General features: G+C 39.1%; 1 protein-coding gene across 26 annotated transcripts in view; it reads right to left on the bottom strand.

Annotated features, from left to right (window-relative positions):
* Positions 1-20,727, bottom strand: part of Klc (kinesin light chain) — a 546,457-nt gene that overhangs the window by 107,954 nt on the left and 417,776 nt on the right. For 2 of the 26 annotated variants that reach the window (XR_011716955.1, XR_011716963.1), the window contains one exon: positions 1,276-1,345. The exons of 23 other annotated variants lie outside the window; for them this stretch is intronic. Coding sequence is in view for 1 of the 3 variants with exons in the window: in XM_071695898.1 (XP_071551999.1) it covers positions 1,438-1,443 (6 nt within the window). In the remaining 2 variants the exon portion in view is untranslated. Of the gene's footprint in view, positions 1-1,275; positions 1,444-20,727 lie in introns of those variants that run through there. One more of the 26 variants, XM_071695898.1, reaches the window with a different exon arrangement.

Here is a 20,727-nt window from a genome sequence, read left to right as displayed (position 1 = left end):
TCCTAGGTGAAGTGCGAAGAGGATGGCGGGGTCAGAACTGTGTGCTGGCAGAAAAACAAAATGGAGCATCATATTTAGGCTACTATCACCATTCTAAAATTTCTGGAATTATCTAAAGAACTTCTCTCTTGCTCTCACTTTTATCAAAACTAACCACCATTCAGATGTTTAGTCATATTCAGTTTTTTAATCAACTTCAGAAAAGCTTATCCAATTCTAAATTACTCTGACTTTGTATTTATATGGATCTTTTAGGTCAAATCAAATTTAAATGATTTCCACAATAAGGCTGGGGCTATGAAATTCTTGATGAGTCATTTATCATGTTTTCATGACTAAAATGAGATTAAAAGACTTGACCATCTTACAGTTCTGTTTACACAAATAAGGGAAGTGCATTTAAATATACTTTACTTAACTTCATATATTCTCTATACTCTCAATTCATCTTGATATCTTTTTTATTTCTGCCAGAACACATTATGGTAGGGACGCTGTGGAGGCTGGCAATTGCTTACCCTTAATATGACTTTACAAGTCATATCAAATGCTGTTTGAATTTCAAAAGGCATTAGAGGGGTATTCTAGGACATGCTGCTATTTACACTTAAATATTTGACAAGTAAGTAAATGGGAGAAAAAATACAATGAAAAAAAATTCTTTGGGAAATTGTTTTGCTTATATGTGTTTCACTAGTTCTGTTATTACATTTGGTTTAAGACTGATACATGGAAATTTTCATGCAAATTCAAACATATACTAATAATTCTATAAAACTAAAATGAAGTCTTGATCATATCTTCCTCCTAACTTACCAACTTGTCAAATTAATGCACAAAGTAATTAGATATCAAATGTGTGCAAATAAATAACCCTGTAGCTACATGTGTATGACCAAAGCTGAAAAAAGCCTGAGCATGCAAGAAAACTGACATTATCATGTTTCACACATCAAAAATATAATTGCTCAAATCATTACGACAAAAGTATTGGGGTTTTGAAAATATCTTCCCTTGAATATCATATATGAATAAAATAAATAACACCTAGTAACATAACAATCAATGCTAGGGCCATTCTCAGCTTAGATATCTCCTAAACAACAGATTTCTACATCTAGGGAGGAGGGGAGGAGGAGGGTCAGGGGAGGCTCTACACTCTACCAGCCACCAGCCAGCGTCTCTCAAGAGTCCAAGACAGGTGTGGGTGGAGTGCATTCTGCTTGTGCTTCATTCAGGACTGAAAGCCGAAAGCATGGAAGATTTTTTTAATACCGGTGTGGCGTGCGTCGTCTTGCGATCTTTGTGAAGTGGTAGACCCCATGGGGGAAGGGAAGTTTGGGGGCTGGGGAGAAAGAGAACGAGCCTGAGCCATCAGTCTGGGAATGGTTCAAGAATCTGTGCCACCCAAGCTCTCCGCCACTTGATGTTCACTCTTTATCCCTAAGAAATTAGTAATGTGGAATATTTCAAACTACAACTAAATCTTAGTCAACTAAGGTACATCATACATAGGACAGCTATTATTCAAAATCATTACATTAAACCATGTACTCTAAAACCAAACATTCTACCAATATAAAGCAAAAAGTAATCCCAATACTGTAAAGAAGTTACTTGTAAGATAACTGATATCTGCTTACCATATGCCCTATGTCTGATCAAATACGTTGGAAAAAGAGTTGAGGAATAACAATGCAAGAAATTTTGAAACCAACATAAAAATACCAGTCTATTCAGAAATTTGTTCTTTCCTTAAACATGTTTACTACAACTAACGTCCTTCCCTCAAACCACCATTCAAACACCCCCTTTTACCTATATCTTGTAATATACACATAGGTGGCACAGAACTCTTTACCCTTATCCCTGTCTGCAAACACTGATGGGATAACAGTAAGCTGAGACGACAAAGTAATAAAATCCCATCAACATAATTGTAGGGTTTATGCTCTGCTAATGAACAACAATAAAATCATTATAATTATGTAGAAACAAGTTTCATACCTTCTTTAACTAGATATTTTGGAAACCTTAGATTCATGCAGTCTTCCTTAAATACTAGTGATACTGAAGTGGTAATATAATTGATGCACACAAAATATGAGCTCTACAAAACAAGAAAACTGTATATTTCTTCCTCATCTGTACAAATCTTTCTTCATCATTATGATGAGCTCTCAGCCTACTGGTTCCCTCAGTAATGCTTGACAGACTGGTGACATACATGGTACTCACTAAAGCAAATTATAGGTAAAAATCAAAAGCAATAAGAAAATAAACTTAACTAAAATGCAATTTATGTTCATAACTCAGCAAGGCATCAATGATATAAAACTGAAATGCTTTTACTCAGAAAACACATCAGAGAAAATATAAATAAAACGTTACCTACTATATCGAACATAATTTTTGAAATTACTTCAGCAACCTTTGAATATCTAACTTACATAAGAGCAGGAATCAAGAGGTACTGTACTATGCAACAATCTAAAATTAGCTAAAAATATAAAACAAATTTTGCTCAAGGAAATGACAAAAAATTCTCATTATCTTATCATGAACTCAGCATTTACCAGCAGAAATAAAGGGTGTAATTGGAACGCTGCAATACATTTCACTGTATAAAAATAATCTGCGCATAACTCAAAAGCAACAATGTGATGTTTGTATGTTTGATTAAACAAAGCTTATGCTGTTGCAAAACTAACACTTATCACTCACTCTTGCATGGCTGTATTCTCCAAAGAGGGGGATAAATTTTGTCCAAGACCTTAGCATGACATGAGTTCCCTACAATGATGACCACCACCTAAACTTTCAAGCTAGATCTATTATTTTTTCTCTTTACTTCCACTATACATTTGTCTTGTTTCTTTCTTTTTTATATCCTGCCTTCACCCCAGTCTTCAAATTATGGCCTGGCCTTGATAAGCCTCATGTCCATAACTGAGACTGTGAGAAAAATAAAAATTTCCAAACCTTTGGATCAAACCTTAGTCCCAAATTTTTAGTGGTGCCCCCAAGCCAAAGTCTTCCAATTTTGTGAGACAGTGTCAGGCACCTTCCTTAAAATACTATAAAAGCATACACACCATGACAGAAATTAAAGCATCTTTTGAACATCATGGTCATGGACAGGGATATGTTATACTTCTCAGCAATAAGGTTGATATAAGTGATTTTTAATGAGTAAGTTTCATGAAAAAATACTGTAAAAGAATGAGTGATTCTGCTTTTATTATTATAGTGATAGTAGGATGAGAGTTATGAAATATGACTGTGCTGCATGTGAGAGCTGTATCTATAACATCACAGATTTCGTAAAGAGAAAAGCATCTGTAAAATTACACTGCAAGTCAGAGAGAACAGTTAAAGGTAACATGATCATGACCTTGAAGTTTTTAAAACAGATTGATAATATAGGCAGTCAATAGTTTTTCAAGAGACAGGGATAAAGCAGCTGAAGGACATAAACAAGAAATCAAGCAAGAAATTTGTTAAAGAATAAGTAAAGTAATACTTTTATAGCTTTAGAGTGGTGGATGAATGGAATAAGATGACTGAGGACATGGTTAATGTGGACACCACATAAAAACATAAGGTGTATGACAGTGGAAAATGTTCATGAAATAGGGCCCCAAAATCATAAAATACCCTACTCATATGGTATAAACTGATAATTACAAATATAATGGCTATTTCATTTCAGCTTGACAGCACCATATGACTAAGTATAAAGGCAGAAATGAATAACAGAATATTAAAAAAGGATATTTGAAAATGATCATGTTGCAGATGATAAAACTGTAGTAAGAATTCTGCACAAAAATTGCAAATAACAGCAAAATTATTTGTGGAAAAAAGACTCTATCCACATACTACTGTCTATAACCTGTTGAGGTTTGAATGACATCCACTAAATCATCTTGCCCTGCCAAAGCAGTTTTACTCAAATGTGTGACAGTGAAACCACTTTAATACAGTATTCATCTCTTAGAAAAATTCATCTTATATGGTTCAGTTAATTACAGACCTGAAAACAAAAATGAGAAAAGAAATTGCTATTAGCCCCCTTTACATACCTCAAGGGAAACTGAAATCACAAGCTAAAGTTAGAAAGCCTTCAAACGAACTGCTAGAGAAAAAAAGCTATGCCAAATACTGAGATATGCTACAGTCAAGTATTTCCATACTTCAAAATTTTCATTGCAGAAATCTGTTTCAAACATCTAAAAATGATCTCCACTAAACATCATAATTACCCCCCAACCAATATCCAAGAAAGTCCTGGTGTCACCCAGGTTCTCTTCCTATAGGTTCCTGCAGACTTTAGCTGTGCTGCTTCTAATACCAGGGATATGTGAACTCCTCTGGAGTGAGAAATTCTTTGACAAGACTGTACTTCCAACGACACTAGCTTTTCTAAATGTGACTTTTCACTCTTTTGGTATAACCTCATGCAGGTGGAGTCCAGGAACACCAATAATACAATTCACAGTGCATATCAAGTAACTAGAATATAAATGTATATCTGTGGTGGATGCAAGCTCTCCTCCGACAAGTATGCACTCACATATCTCCCAAACCAATTTAAGTAACTACCTTAATGTCAGGACAATTAACATACAAGAATTTTAACCAAGTTTGGTTTGCTGAAATTCAACTTCAAAAATGAGAATGGGAATACACCACTGGTCCTTAGGAAAACAACTGCCATTCAACTTTAGAGGAAACAATCTCCATTCAGTTTTAGAACACTGTCCATCCACTGAAGATCTAACATGTTGTGGGCTATAGAGGAGGAGGATGGTATGTGTTGGGAATGAAATATTTGAGGATAATATGTGGAGTGAGGTGGTTTGATCGAGTAAGTAATGAAAGGATTAGAGAAATGTGTGGAAATAAAAAGAGTGTGATTGAGAGAGCAGAGCAGAAGAGGGTGTGTTGAAATGGTTTGGACATATGGAGAGAATGAGTGACAAAAGATAGACAAAGAGGATATATGTGTCAGAGGTGGAGGGAACAAGGAGAAGCAGGAGATCAAACTCGGGGTGAAAGGATTTAGTGAGATAGATTTTGAGTGATCCAGGCCTGAACATACAGGAAAGTGAGAGGCGTGCAAGGAATAGAATGAATTGGAATGATGTGGTATATCAGGCTGATGTGCAGTCAATGAACTGAACCAGGGTATGTGAAATGTCTGGGGTAAACCATGGAAAGGTCTGTGGGGCGTGGATGTGGATAGGGAGCCGTGGTTTTGGTGCATTACACATACCCAAAGCACTATACCTCTTTCCAGTGACATCTTAAACAGTAATTCAGGTGGTTTATCTAGATTATCTGCACACATCTTTAGCATAAATGATGAATTTCATCAAGACAATGAGCACTGTACAAGTCAAATCCTTTTAGTATTAACATATTTTTTAGCTATCTCAATTTCTAAAAATTCCCTCCCATTACATCTCACTGGTGGAGGTGCTATGGTGTCTTCCACTGTGAAAACTCTTGAACTTGTTACTCACTTCCTTACATATCTTACATCATCCTCTATAATTTTTCCCTCTAAAGCATTCACCCTGATTAGCTGTTCTTTTACTGGCAACTGACCCCTAATGAATCTAAGTTCTTAATTTTTAGGTCCCTTGTCTACAATATTCTTTTCAAACATTCTTTGTTCCTTTTTCTTACCTACATTCATTCCACGCTCTCTTATAACTTGCAAAAGCTGGCTGGCTAGAGTGCCATCGATATTGTTGCCATTGCATATCTCAAAGCAACCTTTGTTTTATGATATCTTTGAATAATTTCTCTCTTACAGCTCCCTCTGTATAAATGTCACAGAACCTCTCAACACAAGGCCTGCTTCCTAGCTACTGAATTTACTGGTGTTCCCAGTTTCCTACGTCAGCAACAGGACCAGATGAATAAATGGCCTAATTCTTTCACATCCAATCTCTGTCATTATTAATTACTGTAACATCCCCCTTTCAACAACCAGGTCCCACAGACCCTTCCATGGTTTTCTCTGACTATATGCCCTGATTCAGCCCTGTGACAGCACATTACCCCAGCATATCACATCACTCAAATAAACTATCTCATGCAAGACTTACATCCTCCTGCATGTTCATGACCCAAGCACTCAAAGCCTTTTCCACTCAATCTATCCATCTCCAGTTCATTCTCCCCCTTCTACTTGTTCCCCCTTCTTCTTACACACATACCCACTATTTCACCTTTTCCTCATTCAAGCTTTTTTTTTTTTTTTTTTTCCTTTTTTTTTTTTTATACTTTGTCGCTGTCTCCCGCGTTTGCGAGGTAGCGCAAGGAAACAGACGAAAGAAATGGCCCAACCCCCCCCCCCCCCATACACATGTACATACACACGTCCACACACGCAAATATACATACCTACACAGCTTTCCATGGTTTACCCCAGACGCTTCACATGCCTTGATTCAATCCACTGACAGCACGTCAACCCCTGTATACCACATCGCTCCAATTCACTCTATTCCTTGCCCTCCTTTCACCCTCCTGCATGTTCAGGCCCCGATCACACAAAATCTTTTTCACTCCATCTTTCCATCTCCAATTTGGTCTCCCTCTTCTCCTCGTTCCCTCCACCTCCGACACATATATCCTCTTGGTCAATCTTTCCTCACTCATTCTCTCCATGTGCCCAAACCATTTCAAAACACCCTCTTCTGCTCTCTCAACCACGCTCTTTTTATTTCCACACATCTCTCTTACCCTTACGTTACTTACTCGATCAAACCACCTCACACCACACATTTTCCTCAAACATCTCATTTCCAGCACATCCATCCTCCTGCGCACATCTCTATCCATAGCCCACGCCTCGCAACCATACAACATTGTTGGAACCACTATTCCTTCAAACATACCCATTTTTGCTTTCCGAGATAATGTTCTCGACTTCCACACATTTTTCAAGGCTCCCAAAATTTTCGCCCCCTCCCCCACCCTATGATCCACTTCCGCTTCCATGGTTCCATCTGCTGACAGATCCACTCCCAGATATCTAAAACACTTCACTTCCTCCAGTTTTTCTCCATTCAAACTCACCTCCCAATTGACTTGACCCTCACCCCTACTGTACCTAATAACCTTGCTCTTATTCACATTTACTCTTAACTTTCTTCTTCCACACACTTTACCAAACTCAGTCACCAGCTTCTGCAGTTTCTCACATGAATCAGCCACCAGCGCTGTATCATCAGCGAACAACAACTGACTCACTTCCCAAGCTCTCTCATCCCCAACAGACTTCATACTTGCCCCTCTTTCCAGGACTCTTGCATTTACCTCCCTAACAACCCCATCCATAAACAAATTAAACAACCATGGAGACATCACACACCCCTGCCGCAACCTGACACCACACCCCTGCCGCAAACCTACATTCACTGAGAACCAATCACTTTCCTCTCTTCCTACACGTACACATGCCTTACATCCTCGATAAAAACTTTTCACTGCTTCTAACAACTTGCCTCCCACACCATATATCCTTAATACCTTCCACAGAGCATCTCTATCAACTCTATCATATGCCTTCTCCAGATCCATAAATGCTACATACAAATCCATTTGCTTTTCTAAGTATTTCTCACATACATTCTTCAAAGCAAACACCTGATCCACACATCCTCTACCACTTCTGAAACCGCACTGCTCTTCCCCAATCTGATGCTCTGTACATGCCTTCACCCTCTCAATCAATACCCTCCCATATAATTTATCAGGAATACTCAACAAACTTATACCTCTTGTAATTTGAGCACTCACTCTTATCCCCTTTGCCTTTGTACAATGGCACTATGCACGCATTCCGCCAATCCTCAGGCACCTCACCATGAGTCATACATACATTAAATAACCTTACCAACCAGTCAACAATACAGTCACCCCCTTTTTTAATAAATTCCACTGCAATACCATCCAAACCTGCTGCCTTGCCGGCTTTCATCTTCCGCAAAGCTTTTACTACCTCTTCTCTGTTTACCAAATCATTTTCCCTAACCCTCTCACTTTGCACACCACCTCGACCAAAACACCCTATATCTGCCACTCTGTCATCAGACACATAAAGCTTTTTATATGTCTAAAATATTTCAGTACATTCTCTTCAGCTCTCTCAACCATCCTTTTCTTCTTACCTACCTTCCTCTTACCCTATCATTTCTTACTCAAACAACTTTCCATAAACCACATGATGTCCTCAAGCATTTCATCTCTAACACTTTCTCCCTCTTCCATACTTTCTTGTCTAAGGCCCATGCCTTACATCCAAGTAACACCATCAGGAACAATAAACTATCAAACAAACTCATCTTTGCCCTCACAGACAATGACCTGTCTTTCTAAACATTCCTCAGTGCAACTGGGACCACAGCCCCGCTTACCCACCTCTGGCTTAATTCAGCTTCCATAGTGCCATTCACTGTTATGTCCACTCCACTTACTCTAGGTTCTCTCCATTCAAATGCTGCTCCTTGAGGTATAACTGAAAGCACTTTTTTGAACACTTTCATTTGCTACCTCAATCAATTTTCTGTTGGATGACTGATAAAATTTAGGCTTTTAAGCCAAGCACTGAAGAATCTAAGGCTATTCAGCACTCAAATTATGTTGGATGGGATTCTTTTAAATTAATTTCTCTAGTTCTTCAATATTATGTTCCACCATTCATTTCCCCATTTCTTTTTAATGTGCTTACTTTAATTATCACTTGCCATTTCCTATATTTCCTTTGTCTCTGCTTGTTGCATGTTTTTTTCTTACATTCTCTTCTCTTCCTCCACTGCTTTCTTTCTCCTGGTGTTTTCCTTTTTATTGTATTCATCTTAAATGGTATTAATTTTGCAATTATAGCACTCAATGGACCTGAAACACAGATCCAGGATACTTTAGGAACCTTGCAAATTCCAAGGCCAAAAAAGAGATGGCAAAGTACTTAAATGTAGGTGCAACACTGCCTTTGAAAATGTATGGGGAGGTGGACAAGGTTTCTTGCAGACACTACACACTTGCTTGGGTGAACCTACAATTGGTTTTTGCAATCTTTTGTGTTAAACCTACCATTGTGGGCCAATCAGGTCCCCTGTTTGTCTCTCTCATGTAAATACATCTTAGTGCATAATATTTTGAGAGCATTTAACATATCTTTTTATATTAGCTAAGATGGCATGGACAACTGAAAGCCCTTATAAAGGTAATCTCATTAACAAACACCTGAGCCAGGTACCTATTTCATCAAACAATCCCAAGAGAAAGGTGAACAGCTGGATTGACTGTAAACCAGCTACAGCAACTTTGATGTAATACTACGTGCTTGACCCCCAGCACCTTACTGAACATTTATGTATACCTCTTGGATAGTGCTTACGTGCATCTTTCACCATCAGACTTATTGTCTAGCTTATATCCCCCTCTTATTTCTGCAACTTTCACCTCCTCTCATATAATTCTCCTGCAATTCATTTTTTTCCTTCCATTTATTTCCTGTGGAAGCAAAATACTAATGAACTGGATAATTCATTTCCCATTTACAACCACTTTGAATGTTGTTTTGGTTTTCATCACTTTGTATCTTTTTACTTTATTACTATGTCTTGCTAATTGTGTTATTGGTTCCTTTTAGCCTAATCTTTTTTGACATTTTATACTACAAAGACTAGCCCTTTTTAGTGTTATAACCATCCAATATAAGAAAGTCAAGCTTCTCCAAACTGCATTTTATACATTTATCTCCCAACTGTTGTCAATAATCTGTTCTCTACCAACCAATTGCTGCATCCCTCATGTTTACTAAATACTCTCCATCTCTTGTACTAAGTCACAAAATTGGCCCCCCCATTCTTTTTTTATTCTTTTTGGTACACAAGCTGTGTTATTTAAAGTGTGTATGACTACCCCTTCTTTAGCTCTTGCCCTCACACTAACCACTGACTTTACCTCTAAGACATCCCCAAGCTATCCTTCTCCCTTAACCTTGAGCTTTGTTTCACTCAGAGATAGAACATCCATGTTCCTCTCCTCAAACATGCTATATATCCCTTCCTTCTTCTCATCCTGCTTACATCCAAGAACATCCAGATGCCCATTTCAAACCTTCAAGAAGGATAAACACTCCCCACTTTACATGGTATAAACATTTATAAACTGAAGCACAAGAGGGAAGGGTGTGGCAATTGCAGCTAATCATCGATTACTTGCCAGTAAAGTGAATGACTAGCTCATAAAGGACTTTCAGATCCCTGATCTAGGCTCTCTTTCTAGTGAATGTTTAGTGTTTGTATTTCTGGTGTTTTGCATATATCTAATGATGTCAAAAAATGACAAAAAATGCATGTGTTTGCTCTCAAAGGCCTTCAACTTCCTAAGGAAAAGTGAAAAAAAAAATAGCTGTGTGTTACTTTGGGCACTGCTGTTTAGGATGAAGTTATCTGGGTCATTTATTTTTAACCCTCAAACACTCACAATCTTTTCTTCCTTCCCTAACCATCCAATGTTTTGCAGTCTTAAAAAGATTTTTAATCCTTATGGAATAATATTAACAGCCTGCAAATAAAACTAACCTTGTACTATCTATGAAGGGGCAAAGTCTCTACTGTTATCAGACAGAATGAATAGCGTTGCTTTCATGAATGCATCGTTTCTTTAACCTACTGCATACAGATGGAATGACTGTCCTTTCGCTTTTATATCTTTATGAACAAAATAATCTGTATACTTCTTAGTAATTTCATCTGCAACCAGCAAATATGGCAATATCTACACAATCTGTGCACTTCCCTCCCACATCGTGTCTGCAAGGTAACAGAATGATTGCTTTGTGGAAGCATTCACCACCCATACAAGCCCCCTCCCTATCCCTACTGAAAATGTAGCCTTGAAATTGAGGCAAGATTTCTCACTGCAAAAATCTTCATTTGTTTATGTTGATCACATGGTGAAGATCTTCAACTATAAAGGTTCTGGGTTAGCGTTATTTCTGGACACTGTACCCTTGATCTATAATGCTTCACCCTCATCTCCATCATCTTGTATTCACCCATGTAAGAGCTCTTTTGTGTTCTTAATAGGGCAATGGTCTTTGATCATCAGTCGTTGAATTGCATTTGCTATGTGAAGAGATATATTTTGGGTTTTTTACCTCCTACTGAAGGCTTTCTTCCTCTTTATCTTCTTTGATTCTATCTTTCATACCTGTCCACCATTTCCTGCATTAGCAAGGTAGTGCTAGGTACAGATGAAGCCAGGCCGCTTTTGCTCATATCCACTCTCTAACTGTCATGCAGTGCACTAAAACCACAGTGCAGTATATTTCAAATTAATGGTTTATCTTTCCCATTTCTTTCAACTCATTGGCTTTCTCCTGTTGATTGAGATGTGACTTTTCTACAAAGTAAAAATCTAATTTCCACTTGCTATAAAGGAAACATCTTACTCATTCTGGGCAGGATATCTCTTTTTCTCAACCATTACCAGTCTGGTGCACATATGAGCTCTTCTGCAATCAAATGTATCATGCAATCCTCCAGTGCTTTCCTATTTTGGAGCAATTTTCGTCGTCTTACTGGAAGTTCACTATTCATTTCTCATTCTGGCATGCTTATTACAATAACTTAATCTGCTGAATTCATTAGGCTGTAACGGTTTAGTTCTATATCTGTATGTACTTCTACTCAACTGTGATGCAAGTCTGGTCTATGTGAGATAGCAATGTCGCACATTGAAAGCACACATTAAGTCCACATTATTTGTGAAAATCACAATTTGCTGAATGAAACAAAACTTGTTAGTCCTAGCAGTTCTCAAAATTTCAGTGTAGCTAGCTGTTTTTCTAAGCTACTTCTGAGATTCTTGGCTACAGTGTCATTTCCTAGCCATTTCCACCTCATTCCAGGTAGGTTCAAACCTCCTAAAAGATATCTCAAAACAGGCTACCTAAAGTATTTTGGCAGAATTCTCTATACAGTATTCATAATCTATTCTAAGAATTCTGGTGCTCTTGCATCTACTGGCTTGTTCACTAGTGCAATAACAAATTGTTTACTGTTAATAACTAAATCTTTAAATAAATAAGCAAACTGAATACTGATGATAAGCAAATCTTTAACATAAAACCGACTTCTTTCCAAGTCTTTACTCATCTGTCACAGCAAAACACAACTCAACCCTTTTGCTGCATGACTTGACCTCAGTCAAGACAGTTTTTTCTATTATATGTATGGTTCAAAACAAATTTTTTCTTTTATATGTATGGTTCCAACAACTTTCAAAAAATTTGTATCAATTTGCAGGAGCACTGCCAAATTTCTAGCATAATTTCTACAATATACAAAGCTATGAAGAAACACTATCAGTGATCCTAATGTTATACTTTGGGAATATTTTGTCATATCTAGGTTTCAGAAGTGGTAGAGGATGTGTGGATCAGGTGTTTGCTTTGAAGAATGTATGTGAGAAATACTTAGAAAAGCAAATGGATTTGTATGTAGCATTTATGGATCTGGAGAAGGCATATGATAGAGTTGATAGAGATGCTCTGTGGAAGGTATTAAGAATATATGGTGTGGGAGGCAAGTTGTTAGAAGCAGTGAAAAGTTTTTATCAAGGATGTAAGGCATGTGTACGTGTAGGAAGAGAGGAAAGTGATTGGTTCTCAGTGAATGTAGGTTTGCGGCAGGGGTGTGTGATGTCTCCATGGTTGTTTAATTTGTTTATGGATGGGGTTGTTAGGGAGGTAAATGCAAGAGTTTTGGAAAGAGGGGCAAGTATGAAGTCTGTTGGGGATGAGAGAGCTTGGGAAGTGAGTCAGTTGTTGTTCGCTGATGATACAGCGCTGGTGGCTGATTCATGTGAGAAACTGCAGAAGCTGGTGACGGAGTTTGGTAAAGTGTGTGGAAGAAGAAAGTTAAGAGTAAATGTGAATAAGAGCAAGGTTATTAGGTACAGTAGGGTTGAGGGTCAAGTCAATTGGGAGGTGAGTTTGAATGGAGAAAAACTGGAGGAAGTAAAGTGTTTTAGATATCTGGGAGTGGATCTGTCAGCGGATGGAACCATGGAAGCGGAAGTGGATCATAGGGTGGGGGAGGGGGCGAAAATTTTGGGAGCCTTGAAAAATGTGTGGAAGTCGAGAACATTATCCCGGAAAGCAAAAATGGGTATGTTTGAAGGAATAGTGGTTCCAACAATGTTGTATGGTTGCGAGGCGTGGGCTATGGATAGAGTTGTGCGCAGGAGGATGGATGTGCTGGAAATGAGATGTTTGAGGACAATGTGTGGTGTGAGGTGGTTTGATCGAGTAAGTAACGTAAGGGTAAGAGAGATGTGTGGAAATAAAAAGAGCGTGGTTGAGAGAGCAGAAGAGGGTGTTTTGAAATGGTTTGGGCACATGGAGAGAATGAGTGAGGAAAGATTGACCAAGAGGATATATGTGTCAGAGGTGGAGGGAACGAGGAGAAGAGGGAGACCAAATTGGAGGTGGAAAGATGGAGTGAAAAGGATTTTGTGTGATCGGGGCCTGAACATGCAGGAGGGTGAAAGGAGGGCAAGAAATAGAGTGAATTGGAGCGATGTGGTATACAGGGGTTGAAGTGCTGTCAGTGGATTGAATCAAGGCATGTGAAGCGTCCGGGGTAAACCATGGAAAGCTGTGTAGGTATGTATATTTGCGTGTGTGGACGTGTGTAAGTACATGTGTATGGGGGGGGGGTTGGGCCATTTCTTTCGTCTGTTTCCTTGCGCTACCTCGCAAACGCGGGAGACAGCGACAAAGTATAAAAAAAAAAAAAAAAAAAATCTAGGTTTTAAGAATATATGGTGTGGGAGGTGAGTTGCTAGAAGCAGTGAAGAGAGGAAAGCAATTGGCTCTCAGTGAATATCAGTTTGCAGCAGGGGTGCGTGATGTCTCCATGGTTGTTTGTTTATGGAAGGGGTGGTTAGGGAGGTGAATGCAAGAGTTTTGGAGAGAGGGGCAAGTATGCAGTCTGTTCTGGATGAGAGGGCTTGGGAAGCGAGTCACTTGTTGTTTGCTGAAGATTCAGCACTGGTGGCTGATTTCGAGTGAGAAACTGCAGAAGTTGGTGACTGAGTTTGGTAAAGAAACTGAAAGAAGAAAGCTGTGAGTAAATGTGAATAAGAGCAAGGTTATTAGGTTCAGTAGGGTTGAGGGACAAGTTAATTGGGAGGTAAGTTTGAATAGAGAAAAACTGGAAGTGAAGTTTTAGATATCTGGGAGTGGACTTAGCAGCAGATGGAACCATGGAAGTGGAAGCAAGTCACAGGGTGGGGGAGAAAGCGAAGGTTCTGGGGGCATTGAAAAATGTGTGGAAGTCGAGCACATTATTGCGGAGCAAAAATGGGTATGTTTGAATGAATAGTGGTTCCAACAATGTTATACGGTTGTGAGGCATGGGCTATGGAAAGGGTTAAGAGGAAGAGGGTAGATTTGTTGGAAATGAAATGTTTGAGGACAACATGTGGTGAGATGGTTTAATCGAGTAAGTAATCAGAGGATAAGAGAGATGTGTGGTAATAAAACGAGTGTGGTTGAGAGAGCTGAAGAGGGTGAGTTGAAGTGGTTTGGACACATGGAGAGAATGAGTGAGGAAAGATTGATAAAGAGGATATATGTGTCAGAGGTGGAGGGAAGAAGGAGAAGTGGGAGACCAAATTGGAGGTGGAAGGATGGAGTGAAAAAGATTTTGAGTGATCGGGGCCTGAACATACAGGAGGGTGAAAGGTGTGCAAGGAATACAGTGAAATGGAACGATGTGGTATATCAGGGAGGACTTGCTGTCAATGGATTGATCCAGGGCATGTGAAGCACCTGGGGCAAACTATGGAAATGTCTGTGGGGTCTTGGTGTGGAAAGGAAGCTGTGGTTTCGGTGCATTACACATGACAGTTAGAGGCTGCATGTGAACGAATGTGGCCTTTTTTGGTCCGTTCCCGGTGCTGCCTCACTAGAGGGGGGATGCTATTTCGTGTGTGGCGGGGTGGCAATGGGAATGGATGAAGGCAGCAAGCATGGATATGAATATGTGAACATATGGATATGTACATGTGTACATATGTATGTGTGTATCCATTAAAAAGTATATGTATGTATATGTGCATGTGGGGGCATTTATGTATAAGCATGTATATATGTGTGTGGGTTGGGCCATTCCTCATCTGTTTCCTTGCGCTACCTCGCTAATGTGGGAGACGGCGATTAAGTATAGTGAATAACAATATAATCTTTATATTATTCACTGTGATCATTCGCTGTGATTTTTGACCTTGAAAAGTGATTTTTTTTGATAATCTGATAGAGTATAGGGGACTTTTTGTTTCAAGTATGGAAATCTCATGGTCAAGCCATAACAGGACTGAAAAAGCCAAATTAAAAATTTTCATTTTTTGATAGAAATATGACATCACTCAGGAATTTCCTGTGGAATCAAAATAAACAGTGAAGGGACTGAGAAGACCTACACTTGGTACCATGCTGCTTATTGCAAGGTTGCCTGTGTAAACACAAGTTTTATTAACCTTGATCCCTAAGCACTAAACTACCTAAAATATGGCAGGGATTCAAACTCCTGCTAACTCTGACAATGTGTAGACTCTGTGAAAGATGAGTTCACTAGTTGTATTAGTATGATTTACCAAGCAATAAATGTAAAAGGATTCAAACCTCTCACTCCATCTTTGTTTCAGGTGATCAGGACTCATTTGAGTTAGGCATTTTCAGAGAGTGAATCTAGTTGGTCAGCCATTAGGGGGTTGGTGGTTTCTCAGGGCTGAAACTGGCTAACCAATACATGATGTGTTCTTTGCAGGTGGATGCTGTACTAGATGTGGGCAACAATTACATATCAATTATCATTCACATATTTTGGTGGGATGATCTAGGAAGTCTTTAAAATACTCTCATGTGGAAAAAAAGGATGGTTGTTGGTGATCAAGGAGTGAGGCACTGAAACGTATGTACAAAATTTGTCTTTCATATCTCTATGAAAGAATACTTCCCACGTATTCCCTGCGTGTCGTAGAAGGCGACTTAAAGGGGAGGGAGCAGGGGGCTGGAAATCCTCCCCTCTCACTTTTTTTTTTAATTTTCCAAAAGAGGGAACAGAGAAGGGGCCCAGGTGAGGATATTCCCTCAAGGGCCCAGTCCTCTGTTCTCAACGCTACCTCGCTAATGCGGGAAATGGCGAATAGTATGAAAGAAAAAGAATCTCTATTATATTACTTAAAAGTTCTATGGAATAATTGTTTGAAAATCCTTAAATACTGAGATAAAATATGTTTAATTTGGGATTGTTTTATGGTATTTTGACGATTAAATGAGAAGTGGAACCTCTGCCAAATTTGGCAATGAGAAAACAGGAATACTAAGTCCTTATAATTTACACTGAAGCCACTGGCAGACCTAGCCTAGAAGCCCTACAGGGCTTCAACTCATTGGGCTAGTTGTACAAATGTAGCAGATGATTTTTCAAAGGACAGGCATCCAGCAGGAATTTTCACAAAATACATGTATTTTTTCAAACGTACTGAATGCTAGCAAATATGCGGAAAAAATCACATAAAATATAACTGATTTGAAGTACATGATGGCAATGCTAAGAGAAACCAGATTAGAAAAGACAACAAAGAACTAATCATCAAGCCTGAAGGAAATACGGTTCAGTAAGGGGAATCTGTAGCAACTTATGCAAGCTAAGTAACTGAGTGACATAAACACAAGGAAATTCAACACTTTAACTGCAGGCATGGTGGAAAAAAAAAAAATGCAATGATAGATAAGCCTGGTCCACTGCTGTGTGAGGCCACAAGGAGGTGTACATAAGTCTTCAAAAGAAATAGAAAATACAAAGAGTTATATCATCACCTTTGAGTTGACATAGTACACTGCTTGGTGAAGCCCACAGGAGGGTGTGGTTAACTGATGCAACAGCTCCCAATAAGAAATGTGATGTTTCCTGCTCTGTATTGAGCTTGATTTCAAACATTACTTTTAATTCATTCACAAGCACATTATTGAAAGCAAATAAATTGAGTATATTTAGATATATTACTCAATACACGAGTGAGTGTGAGGACAGCGTGTGGCAGGCACTAAGTGGGAAGTATATTGGAGGATTCATTTTTTTCTTCACTTCGAACTTAGCTTCACATACTACTATTTTGTACACATGCAAAGTGTTTGTGGTGAACAACATGAATATATCTAAAAACAATACACTGTTCACACTATAAGTGTGAGGACAGCAAGTGGCTGGCAATTCTCTTCTCCAGAAACATGCTAGTTCTTTACCCATCACCTGTTACCAAAGCCCTCCATCACCCCTGTGATTATACAAAAGAAAAGCAGGAATTTTTGTTTCTAAAATTCCCTTTAAACTGTGTGCCTGCATGGCCATGCAGCAATGTATCATGTGCTGTACAGTTGATTATTCTAACCAAGCACATATGCAACGAGAGTAACTTGTATAAATCTTGAGAAAAACTTTACTGCAATAAATGAAAAAAAATTCAATTCAATTTCATATTCATTGGACTGGTGCTGCCATCTTTCTTCATCTTTGGGAAATCAAGAAAGAGAAGGACATGTGACCTTATGGCAGCTGTAATGTGGAATGCTACTGTTATTCTTGATTTTCTCATTTCAAGTGAGATCTATCTCTTAACACCCTAAATAGGTTTCCTTTACATCCAAGAAAATCTCAGTTTTTCAAGTAATAAAAAAAAAAGTGTATTTGGTCCACTACTACCATGCCCTGACAATGCGTAACAGTTCTTTGGATGTATGAGCACATTGTGCTAAACAGTATGGAAGTATGGCATGTGTCAAGTGAGTTGCCCATATGCATGTTTTACTCATTTTGCCTACAAAATCCAGGTTACCATCATAACTAAACTTTATATATTGTTCTTGTTACAAATCAATGCAATTCAATGAAGATCTTTTTATAATAGCAAAATCACCTTTGCAAAATTACCAGCTACACCAGTCAAACACAGTGCTATCAAAGCCAAGCAGGTGCTGGCAACACTGCATCCACTTGAGTTAGAAACATCTACATGGCATTCAATTTCTTTTTTGAAAAACTGTCGAAAATGTAGTCATTTGCATGGCTGGAAGATGATGACTGAGAAGAATTGGCCATGCACTACCAACTTAGTAATCATTCAAGCTTGGGAGGCAGCCTTGGAAGAGGCATGAAACTCTATGCACAAATCCATGTCTAAAACAGTCATTCACCAGGTATGAATAACGATCTATAGGTATTACGGAGTAAATAAGTTTGACAATCATAACAAATGTATGTTTTACAAGTAAAGGGGTTACCTACATCGTGAGCCTTGGTGGGAAAAGAAGTGCTAATTAACTTAGTTTTGATGCAGAGTGTCTCCAGGCATTTTCATGCTGAATTCACTTTTGAACTTTATATCCAGTTCCTCACACATTTTAAATCATGCTCCGTTACTCTTCCCTTTGATTCCTTTTGTGTGATTGGGGCCTGAACATGCAGGAGGGGGGAAAGGCGGGCAAGGAATAGAGTGATATTGGATCGATGTGGTATACCGGGGTTGACTTTGCTGTCAGTGGATTAAATCAGGGATGTGAAGCGTCTGGGTAAACCAGGGGAAAGGTGTGTGGGGCCTGGATGTGGAGAGGGAGCTGTGGTTTCGGCATTATTGCATAACAGCTAGAAGACTGATTTGTGAATGAGTGGGGCCTTTGTTGTCTTTTCCTAAGGTCCCCATTGTACAAAGGCAAAGGGGATATAATGAGTGAGTGCTCAAATTACAGAGGTATAAGTTTTTGAGTATTCCTGGTAAATCATATGAGAGGGTATTGATTGAGAGGGTGAAGGCATGTACAGTGCATCAGATTGGGGAAGAGCAGTGTAGTTTCAGAAGTGGTAGAGGATGTGTGGATCAGGTGTTTGCTTTGAAGAATGTATGTGAGAAATACTTAGAAAAGCAAATGGATTTGTATGTAGCATTTATGGATCTGGAGAAGGCATGTGATAGAGTTGATAGAGATGCTCTGTGGAAGGTATTAAGAATATATGGTGTGGGAGGCAAGTTGTTAGAAGCAGTGAAAAGTTTTTATCAAGGATGTAAGGCATGTGTATGTGTAGGAAGAGAGGAAAGTGATTGGTTCTCAGTGAATGTAGGTTTGCGCAGGGGTGTGTGATGTCTCCATGGTTGTTTAATTTGTTTATGGATGGGGTTGTTAGGGAGATGAATGCAAGAGTTTTGGAAAGAGGGGCAAGTATGAAGTCTGTTGGGGATGAGAGAGCTTGAGAAGTGAGTCAGTTGTTGTTTGCTGATGATACAGCGCTGGTGGCTGATTCATGTGAGAAACTGCAGAAGCTGGTGACTGAGTTTGGTAAAGTGTGTGAAAGAAGAAAGTTAAGAGTAAATGGGAATAAGAACAAGGTTATTAGGTACAGTAGGGTTGAGGGTCAAGTCAATTGGGAGGTAAGTTTGAATGGAGAAAAACTGGAGGAAGTAAAGTGTTTTAGATATCTGGGAGTGGATCTGGCAGCAGATGGAACCATGGAAGCGGAAGTGAATCATAGGGTGGGGGAGGGGGCAAAAATCCTGGGAGCCTTGAAGAATGTGTGGAAATTGAGAACATTATCTTGGAAAGCAAAAATGGGTATGTTTGAAGGAATAGTGGTTCCAACAATGTTGTATGGTTGCGAGGCGTGGGCTATGGATAGAGTTGTGCACAGGAAGGTGGATGTGCTGGAAATGAGATGTTTGAGGACAATGTGTGGTGTGAGGTGGTTTGATCGTGTAAGTAATGTAAGGGTAAGAGAGATGTGTGGAAATAAAAAGAGCGTGGTTGAGAGAGCAGAAGAGGGTGTTTTGAAATGGTTTGGGCACATGGAGAGAATGAGTGAGGAAAGATTGACCAAGAGGATATATGTGTCAGAGGTGGAGGGAATGAGGAGAAGTGGGAGACCAAATTGGAGGTGGAAAGATGGAGTGGAAAAGATTTTGAGTGATCGGGGCCTGAACATGCAGGAGGGTGAAAGGCGGGCAAGGAATAGAGTGAATTGGATCGATGTGGTATACCGGGGTTGACGTTCTGTCAGTGGATTGAATCAGGGAAAGTGAAGCGTCTGGGGTAAACCATGGAAAGTTTTGTGGGGCTGGATGTGGAAAGGAGCTGTGGTTTGGGATTATCGCATGAAAAGCTGGAGACTGAGTGTGAACGATGGGGCCTTTGTTATCTTTTCCTTTGCATACCTTGCAAAGAGGGGGGAGGGGGATGGTATTCATTTGGTACTTTTTTGTCGAAAAAATGAAATAAAATTTTTTGGCAGACATGTCGTTTGTGTGGGCATTTGGGTATATTTTTGTTGTGTCTGTTGTTGTTTTTATTATATATGTGTACATGGGATGTTAGGTATGTATATTTGCGTGGTGGAATTGTGTGTGTAAATACATGTGTATGGGGGAATGGTTGGGCATTTCTTTCTTCTGTTTCCTTGCGCTACCTCGCAAAGCGGGAGACAGCGACAAAGCAAAAAAAAAAAAAAATAAAATAATTTGGTGTTTGTGGGCGTTAGTTATCATGTGTAGGGGGTGGGTTGGGGCCCTTTCTCTCATCTGTTTCCTTGCCTACCCCGCAAACGCGGGAACAGCAACAAAAAAAAAAAAAATTTTATATAT

Source organism: Panulirus ornatus, chromosome 4, assembly GCF_036320965.1.
Source record: "Panulirus ornatus isolate Po-2019 chromosome 4, ASM3632096v1, whole genome shotgun sequence".
Taxonomy (NCBI): Eukaryota; Metazoa; Arthropoda; class Malacostraca; order Decapoda; family Palinuridae; genus Panulirus; species Panulirus ornatus.
The sequence above is the reverse complement of the archived record's forward strand: the minus strand, read 5'-3'. Positions and strand labels throughout refer to the sequence as shown.